Source organism: Papilio polytes, unplaced genomic scaffold (genome assembly GCF_000836215.1).
Source record: "Papilio polytes unplaced genomic scaffold, Ppol_1.0 DF823399.1, whole genome shotgun sequence".
Lineage (NCBI taxonomy): Eukaryota > Metazoa > Arthropoda > Insecta > Lepidoptera > Papilionidae > Papilio > Papilio polytes.
Genome location: NW_013525805.1, coordinates 1,132,867 through 1,143,107, shown reverse-complemented (window position 1 = coordinate 1,143,107; position 10,241 = coordinate 1,132,867). Strand labels below are relative to the sequence as shown.

Here is a 10,241-nt window from a genome sequence, read left to right as displayed (position 1 = left end):
ACTCTTAAACCACTATCTACAGCTTGTCCCTGGACATAGGCCTCCTCTAAAGTCTTCCATTTTTCCCTATCTCTAGCTTCCCTTATCCACAGTTTACCCCCTACCTTTTTGAAATCGTCTTCCCAAATAAAACCTACACATAAGTTTAAATAAAATGGCGTGGTGAAATTTTTAAAGTGGTTTAATTTAAATGAGATAAATGAGAATGATTTTCACCACGTCTGGTAAAAAGTGTACCGAAATATTTGTCCACTTCAGCTAACAAATAACTGACACTTAAGGCTTCCATTATCTTAAACGGCAACAATTTTGTCAAGGGTTCTTCGTAGAAGTGAGGAATTCAGTTAATTGCATTTGTTTTGTATTTCTTTTTGATTTGTTGAAGAAAAAATTGCAAATGTTACATAGTCTTACATCTAACAAAACACAACGAAGCCATATCCAACAGTCATATTACAAAAAGGTTTTGTTCAAGTTGGAGTAAGTGCAGTAATTCCCTAGCTCGAACCAAAAGGTCGTTTATTTGAAGCGGCCATTGCGCTTGCACTGGAATGAACCATCGTTTAACTTCAACTAGAGACCACACACGTATAGAAATTGATGTTCACGTTATTATAGCTTTGTTATGTTACTCTAATGCACAGAAAATGTTCAAACCTCTGGGCTTGTAGGTTATTTAATCAGATCTTATTTAGGTCTTCGGTTTTGGTCCATAGTAAGATTTGGCCCAGTCATTTGTTCTGTTGTATGTTCGTCTCAAATGTTTGTCTCAAAACTGTACGTTAAGAAAGGGCGCACTTTTGAGTAAATAATCGCACAACTATTGTGCGATTGTCATTTGTTTTGCTGCTAATCCAACTGTTTAAGTTGCACACCTAAAAATCGAGTAGTGTGCACACCTCCATATAAGGTCATAGGAATCAAAGCGATAAACAGTTGTGCGATAGTACAGTTTCAGGTGTACACGCACTTAATGCATGACAAAGTCAAAATAAAATGTAGACGTTCTGATATTGTTGAAATTTATAATAGTTCAGAATGAAACGTTCAGGTTTTAAAATAGAATAAATAAATCTAAGTAATGTAGCAATGAATAGAAATCGTTTTCTTCTCGAATGCAATGCAAACATCTTGTCAAGTCTTGTTGCAAATATATTGTTGGTTAAAAGCGAAATAATTCTGAATGGAACACTTGATGTATTTTCTTTTAAATTTTAGATACAATGTTTAGAACTTGTTAGTTGTAAAAATCAGCATTTTTGCATAAGATTGAAACTAATCTAAAGTCGACACAAATGTGCAATATGTGTGTAAGGACTGGTTTCCCAGCTTCTTTTAACCATTTGGCAATTGTTTTCCAACTATGTATCTTGAGTTTTGACACTGTTGAAACTCAGTTCAACCTAACACTGATTAATTAACAGATAATGGCGAAATAAATGGAAACATCAGAAACCCAGCATAAGCACAATAAAGAGGTAATACAATTGGTTTTTTATTTTATAGTGAGCGTATGTTACGTCACATTTCGTCCTACATTTCGTCCTACATTTCGTGACGAATATGTAAATGTAATTAGTTCGAATAACAATGAAGTGAGCTAAATAGGGTGACACTTTAGTGAGGGAGTCAACTAAATTGCATAAATTATCAAATCACAGCATAATTTAATGCACTAGTTATAGACATTTAAAGGATTATTAACTTGCAGTCATCACTATGCACGTCGTTAAAGTCTTATTATTATTTAGTGTAATAATAAAAAAAATACTAAAAAACAAAAAAGCTAAGAAAGAAGCTAAAACCATAGTTTTATTTATGTAGAGTGTACAGGACTAGTCCACTCTGTGAATATGTCGTATTTTTATTGTCGTACGATCCCTACAACCCTTGCTTTATTTTTACCCAGCTCGCGATGGCGCCCCGGGGGACGTAGCGGACAGAACGGGAAACACTGTTCTACAGATTACGGCCATTTGTTTCGGCACCACTGTGTATTACTTTATGTTTAACCACGAACATTATTTCTAGAGATATTCAAACGTAACTAGGTTATGCAAAAAAAACAATAAATCCAAACTGCAGCCGTAGCAAACGAGCAATGTGGTCATTTGAATTCGTGAATATAGCGATGTCCTGATACCCTTATATACTTGCAGGAACGGGAATATTTCCCATTCCGTGTCCCGTCCGCTGCCAAATTCGGGACCTTCGATCAAGTTTTTAAATTATTTTAGTGATAACCATCACATTTATCGAATTCAATATCTTCGAAAAACATTATTTTTTTTGTTAAAAGTGCGATCTAATAATTACTATACTCCGTTTCATAGAAATAAAATTAAACCTTACTTTCTTATCAATCTCAAAGATTGAATATTGATTTCAGTGGTATTTTTCACAGAAGAATACTAATCAAATAGCAACTAACAATGCTATAATCTGATATTAAAATTCAAAACTTTTAAAGTAAAATTTGTTGTGTTAGTGAATAAAAATTCTAGTTAAATAAGTAATATAGTTTATATTACAACATTACGTAATTCGTGGTAAAACATCGTAGGTGAAAGTTTGTAATGAAGTTAGGGGTCACGTGTAAGCCAATTGTACTGCAAAGAGACGGAGCTACTTAAACTTTGCTAATGGAATATACAAATACAGGCGAAATAACTTTATCATTAACATTAACAATGTTCATACCTCAGAGGACATACTCGAAGTATTAGAATATTTGTTTTAGAACTAGCTTTCGTCCGCGACTCCGTCCGCTTGGAATTTAAATAAAAAAAATAAGTAGGTTATGTGTTCTTCCAGACTAACCTCTACATCCATGCCAAATTGGAGATTCATGGAGATCCGTTCAGTAGTTAAGGCTACAAGCTCTAACAAACATCCATCCATCCATCTAAACTTTCGCATTTATAATATTACTAACTGTTCCCGTGCGATTTCATCAGCATAAATTTTTTTTATTGTTTACATGTGTCAAATTGTCAATTGCAAATGTCAAAATGACATAACATGACAAAACTTGGCAATCTTGCTTCCTTGATGTTGGCAGCAACTTATGGTATTTTTCCCACATTAGGCTTTTTAGCCAAAATATTTACCCCCTAAGTTTAATGGCGTGAAAGCCTAAAGCTTGACGTAAGTGTAGGACTATTTATTAAAAAAAGGATTATCCAAAAATATGCTGTAATTGCTGACATCTAGGCAACAAAGAAGTGCGTGTTTACGCTTTATTATAATAGTATAGATAAGAAGTAAAATAGATTGCGAGGAGATGACTTCTGAAACGACAAATGATTTTTGATGGACTTAATCTAATGTTTCGAATCTACTTGTAAAGTAATAGGCGCAGTATGATGGTAAGCATCTACACTAAAATAGTTACGGACTAATTAGACATCGTTATATTAACTAGCTGATGCTCGCGATTTCGTCCACGTAAAATCAAAAAAATAGCAGAAGTTACTCAGTGGTTATGTAGCTTTTTAATGGTACAAGAATTTTCGAAATCAGCCCAGTAGTTTTTGAGTTATTTCAATACATACAAAACTCCAAAAACACAAATCTTTCCTCTTTATAATATCAGAATAGACAGAAAGTGACGTACGAGCAGCATGCTTGGCTGTATAGAAAAGTGACAACTGCCCATAGTCATAAAAACAATTTATAAGTTCAGATACTGTCTTCTTTTAATAGACAGGGTATAGATGTACAAAAAATATTTCCCTTTCCTATGTTTTCTGGGCTTTGTAATCAAGGGAGTGTTAATGCGAGGAGATATTTTCAATCGAAACGAATACTCCAGCATCCAACGAGGAAAATATATGGTTGGTTAATAGAAAACCAATAATTGGATTGACTATTCTATGACTATTTCAATTCACTTGTCTCACTTGTGGGACATTATGAAACAGACTTGGATAAAGTAATAAAAACTATTATCTTAGTTATGTTACTTAAGTAATAGTTGACTAAGTTTATTAGTTAAGTAGACTAAGGTTCGCTATGTTATGAGAAGGGATGAATCACATGTGACAAGAAGGACATAAGTTATGAGTATGGAAGGGTACACAGGTAGAGGTAGACCTAGAAAGAGATGGATGGATTGCGTGAAAGGTGACATGATTAAGAAGGGAGTGATGACTGAGATGACGGATGTTAGAGTTATTTGTAGGACGAAAACCCGGTGCGCCGACCCTACGGGAGTGGTATAAGGCAGGGGAGATGATGATGAGTTGACTAAATTTATTGTTTCTGATATTTTGTGGTATACTTTTTTCACATGTTAATTTGCAAAGGTTAAAGGTATTTTAAGATGTTGAGCCGTCGATGATTAAATAATTGCGTGCCGCGAAATTTAATTTTCTCGAATGAAATTATACTGTAACGTAATCGTATTAATATAAAATTAAATTATCCATAAAGCTAAGTAAATTATGTACTTATGTATGGTATTTAAATACCGAAAGGTAAGATAAAATTCCGCTTTAGGAAATACTTTTGAAGACATGTAAAGTAATTCTTTATTATCCGATTGACTGAAGAGTTATAATTTATATTATACAGGTTGGTTAACATCACACGAAAAACACATTAGTGTAGCTAGATACAAACCCAGGACCTGAAGATTATAAATCAAGAGCACAGATAAAGCGACATTAAATCCTTGCAAAGATATAACTGATTAAACAGGTTGATGAAAATAACAATTTCCTATAGAATTCGACTACGCATATGAGTAGGTATCCATTATATGGTAACGTGTAACCTAAACCGCTATATCGATTTTCAAAAGAGACAAATATTCGTCCCCTGAGCATGTTACCTTTTATCGTTCCTCCGTTCATCATTGTCGTTTTAGATCTACTATCATTGAGATAATGTACACATAATATAATAATAAAGCCTTTATTGCTGAAGATTTTTTTGCAATTCTTTTTTATCTTATAGTTATTTACATTTTGTTTAATAGAAAAATATCTTTTGAACCGACGCCTCGTATCCCTAATCTACAGCTTGTCCTTGGACAAAGGCCTCCTCTAAAGACTTCCACCTTTGTCCTATCCCTAGCTTCACGAATCTACAAACAAATTCCAACTTTTTTAAAGTCGTCTTCCCTCCTCTTTACCTGTCTTCCTTTGTTTCTGAATGTACACATAGTAAATATTAATTCTAGGTGATTGAAAATTACGCGCTTCAAAGACTATCTACGCTTGAGGCAATGTACATTAGAAAACGTAAGAATATTCGTTGAATAAATTTCAATAAATTTAGTTTCAACGCGAGTGAGCAGAAAGAATTTGTTCCATTCCATAAGTTCACTCAATCACCGCAAAGGGAAATGCGGACTTTTTCACTGAAAGAAAATGTAGATCAACTATATAACTACATAATATTGCTGTACATATTTTTTTCTAGTATTAGTTACTAAAGTACATAGTTATTATGAAATTTCTACATTCATGTCCTTCAAAACAAGAATATATATTCTTAAAGGACGATAACGTAACTATCCCTGTTGCTTCTCTACCATCTCCTCTAACAAATAATCCTACAGACTTTAACAAAAGCATAGAGTAATTTCTATCTAAAGAGAATAAATGAGGAGGATGACAGTATATTTGTCTGAACAATATGTTTCGATAGTGATCATCATGTTTCCTGGATATTTCATTGGAATGGATTATATTTCATGGAATACATCTGTTATTTTTGTTTTTGTGCATAAATTTCAATTTCGTTGCACGTCAGCAAAATAATTATTGTACATCGAGTAAATAGCACATTTTCATATGTATAAGTTCCCGGTAAATGATTGACTGTTTTATCTTTTATAGAATTGACAGCAAAATAGTGTAAGGTCTACGTTCTTTTAGAGTCTGTTGTAAAATATTTGACTTTGTCTATTAAGAAAATGGTGACCGAGATATTAAAGCTGTCTTTGTCCGATTTTAATTAAATCTTAGCAAATTACAAGTCATCTTCGTTTAAATCTATGATGAATTGAAACAGTGAAATAGGAATGACTGCATTGTCATATAAAAAGAACAATAGCATTAAAAATATTTAATTCAGCGAAAGTGGGAACAAAAGATATAATGGAGCTTTATCTACATACATTATTCTTTTGTTGCGAGATCGTTCCCTTGCCTTCATAACAAATTTCAAAGAAATTCCTAAAAGAATGGGTCAAAGAGATTATTAGAATTTGAATAGTTGAATATTTTGCCTTAAGAATATCCGACTAGCTTTCTTTTTGGGAGTTGTATTTGCCAACTTTACATGATCGAAAAAAAAATAGTAACTTGCTGTAAGAACAGTTTATTAGATAAATACAGCCAGATGTCAATTATGGGTCGCTAGCAATATTACTAACACGTACTAATTAGGTAGAGGACAGTTTTTTAATAAGTATAAAATTTTACAAAAATGTTTACAATACTTTTGTTCGACGACACTTTTATAAAAAAAAATCATAATAAGCAAATTATAATTCGGAGGCAAAGTAGACAACTTAACGGCATGTGCCTCGTAAAGATGAGAAAAATATTAGGGTCCTGCTCAAAGTAGCAGAAATAATTTGGTGTAAACAGAAATTACTCTATGTTCGTCAGTTTCGACACAGCATTGGTATAATATTTTGTAATTTTTTTGATGTTTCATTTTCTATTACAAAAAGAAAAATAAAATTATTCATTTCTTTGTGTATAATTTCAACAAAAGGTTGTAAATTTCAAAACATTTCCAGTAAACGTTTTATCTTAAACAATTTTACGATCTATATTAATTCCACAAAATAACAGTATTTTGATGTCCCTCTGTTTAATTAATTTACGCGTCGTAGGTAAACAAACTGTCAACAATATTAGCTCAACATTTGATTATGTTTGTTACAATAACCTCGATACGACACCTTGTTTTTTTTTTATTTTGTTTAGTAAGATTGTGTCACACGGCGCGCCGGGAACGGGGTCAAGAGCCAGGTGCGCTTTATATCTGAATGTTAAAATCGTTTCAGTCACAGTAAAACGACACGTATTTACGATCACGGTATTCCTACATATTGTATTTATTCGTAAACGTATTTCGCCTTTGGGATCATTTGGACAATCTGTTGCGCTCACAAAATTCTAACGATTTTTAACAGTAGGAATTATGATTTTAGTTTAACCTGGATAATATATAAGACTTTCATAAAATAGTTTGAAAACATTTCTATCTTCCACGCTTTTACTTTGAACAAACTAAAAGATTTTTTAGTCCGCTAAAAAGTAACCCATAATGTCCCATTACATGAGTGTTTTTTACAAAGCTTTTTTTTTAAAAAATATATCCTTAACGGGATTATACGGGTGATGTCATTATAAAACTTTTAACATGATCAAAAAAGTTGATGTAATAGTAGCTTTACATACGAAGTCTCTTTGAAAATTTACTTTGGTCGGTTCATTGAGTCTAAGGTAAAGCAAAGGAAACTTGAAATACTTAGCGAAGTTGGTAGTTCACACAGGGTAAACTTGTTATAGAGAGCACGTGTACGATCGTGTTTCAAAATGTTTTTATGCTTTAAGGTGGCGAACGAAAGGCCACGTGAATTTGCCGAGAAAGCAAAGCGATCGTTGCATATAAATCCGTAAATACAGACGTTGTCTACTATTATTTAACGGAGGAGACACACATAAAGAGGATATTTTCCCTTCCTATACTCGAACGTCAAATCCACTTTTCTTTCCCATCCTTTTCGTATAAAAATGGTAGGAAAGGAAAGGGATTAATATAAGGACTGTACCATACTCATTAAGAAACGCGAAATTGCTTCCACTTAAAGCCTATCTTCTGTGTGGTAGTGCTATTGCACCGTTTGTGCCCATTCGAAATTCGAATTCATTCTTTGAATTTGTTCTCACTGTGTTTGCGAGGTAAAAACTTAGTTTGTGGTCATACGAATATTATAAATATGAAAGTTTAGATGGATGGATGGATGTTTGTTAGAGTTTGTAGCCTAAACTACTGAACGGATCTCTATGAAAATTGGCATAGATATAGAGGATAGTCTGAAAGAATACATAGGCTACTTACTTTTTTTTTAATTCCACGCGGACGGAGTCGCGGGTGAAAGCTACTTCAAAATAAAAGTAATCGCAATGTTAATAAAAAAAATTCAAATTGAATGGTATTATTCTTCAATTTATTCCACTGTTTATTCAAACATTACGATTCTATAAATGCTTTTTAGAAGTACTCGTAGAACAAAAACAAAAGAGCTGCGAAATCATTCAAACAAAAGATCTATCTAAGATTGTTATTAACGATAATGTCGACCCATTTTATGTTAAACGGATCCAAATTTCAACGAATCAAACTGATTGTGTTTGATATTTCCACAAATGACTTTCTTTAAAATAAAGACGGACGGCCATATTAACAATACTTGTAAATTACTTTATAACACACAAACTGAATTCCAATGCGACAACGCAAATATATCGAACGTTTCGTTGTGACGACTAGTAAAACACAGAGCTTTTTGGCGACTGAACGCCGAGACGCCGAGCCTCTCCTTGCCATATATTTTATAAAACTACCCCCCACTATTCCTTCCGTTTCCTAATATTTTCCTGACAATGTTGTTGTTTTAAATAAAGATAAATGTATTGATAAATAGCACAGATTAAGAGATAATTTTGAAGAATGCAGAATACATCAAAAATAGTTAAAAAGATAACAACTGTAAATGTTTATTTTTTTAGTTCTATGCGAAGGAAAAATTATGGATTTATCTCTTACTTGATTGATCTTTAATCTAATATTATTTAAAAAAGATGTTTTTTTATACATACACTAGCTGTTCCCGGGCGGCATCATCTGCATGTAAATAAAAAAAAAATATTTCATTCTTACATTTGCCAAATTCTCAAATGCAAATGTCCAAATTACCGTTACCATAATAACCTAGCTTCCTTAATGTTGGTAGCTTGTAGTTTATGGTCCCTTTCCTACATGAAGGGTTTATAGCTTAAAGCCTAAAGCGTGTCGTAAATGTAAGGCTTTTTATTAAAATAAAGATTATTTAAAAATATGCCGTGATTGATCTTACGCCACAAAGTAGTGTGTGTTTACGCTTTATTTTATTAGTACAGATTAGAATAAAATTGACTCCTAAGTTATAATATAGGTTAGTTGGAGAATCCATTAAAGATTTCGTCACCAGAAACAATACCACTTACAACACAGTAGCGTGCATTGTATTTATTTAAATTCTCTTTTGAACAATATGTGATTAGATTCCACTTAGATCAGTTGTTGTTATAATGTCTGGAAAAGTAGACATAAAACCGGGTTCGTCTATTAGTGAAATTTTACGTGGATTCGAGAAACAATTAGGTTTTAAAAATGAAATAAAATGGTCAACTGCAATTCCTATAGTTTTGTATCACGTATTAGCTGTGTATTGGTGCTATCATTATGCTTTCCCTGTGAAATGGCAGACGCTGCTTTTCGGTAAACACTTAATTATATCAACTAATGTAAAGAAATCTTACTAATGTTATAAATGTGAAAGTTTATGTGGTGTATATGTGGGTATGCTTATAATAATGTACCGTCTGAATGACGCATAATAAATCAGTCCAGTACCAACCGCCGTTTCAATAACACCCCTACATTACAGTTTAAATGGACGGTTTTTTTTTATAATATAAGGTGGCAAACCAGCAAGCGGCCACCTGAATCCACCGAAGTGGAAAGCGATCACTGCCCATAAACATCCGCATTTGCAGATGAGTTGCCTACCCTTAATTGACAGAGAAGGAGACGCACATAAAATGGACATTTTCCCTTCCTATGCGTCTCATCTACCGTCAAATCCACTTTTCCTTCCCATCATTTCCTCTTGAGAAAAGGGGGAAAGGGACTAAAATTAGGCCCCCGAAATGGATGGATGAATGTTTGTTAGAGTTTGTAGCCTAAACTGCTAAACGGTTCTCGATAAAATTAGCCATAGATGTAGAGAGATCGGCTGCACATAGGGTACTTACTTTGTTTTTCTTTACATTTCTACGCGAATGGAAACGCGGGCGATATCGCGTAAATTAATAAATGTTAAGAGCTTCAGTAATAAGATGTTGACACATTTTTTTATTAATTAATTTTCTCATATTGACCAGAAACTAATACAATTTCAGCTATAGTAATGTACGTTTTGAGTGGATACGGCATCACGGGCGGAGCTC

At 33.2% G+C, this 10,241-nt stretch overlaps 1 protein-coding gene across 1 annotated transcript in view; it reads left to right on the top strand.

Annotated features, from left to right (window-relative positions):
* The first annotated feature begins 9,320 nt into the window (after nt 1-9,320).
* The window catches only part of LOC106104723 (acyl-CoA Delta(11) desaturase-like), a 3,108-nt gene continuing 2,187 nt past the window's right edge, over nt 9,321-10,241 (top strand). Inside the window, exons 1-2 of the mRNA XM_013284853.1 lie at nt 9,321-9,510; nt 10,176-10,203. Coding sequence (XP_013140307.1) covers nt 9,321-9,510; nt 10,176-10,203 — 218 coding nt within the window. The remainder of the gene's footprint in view (nt 9,511-10,175; nt 10,204-10,241) is intronic.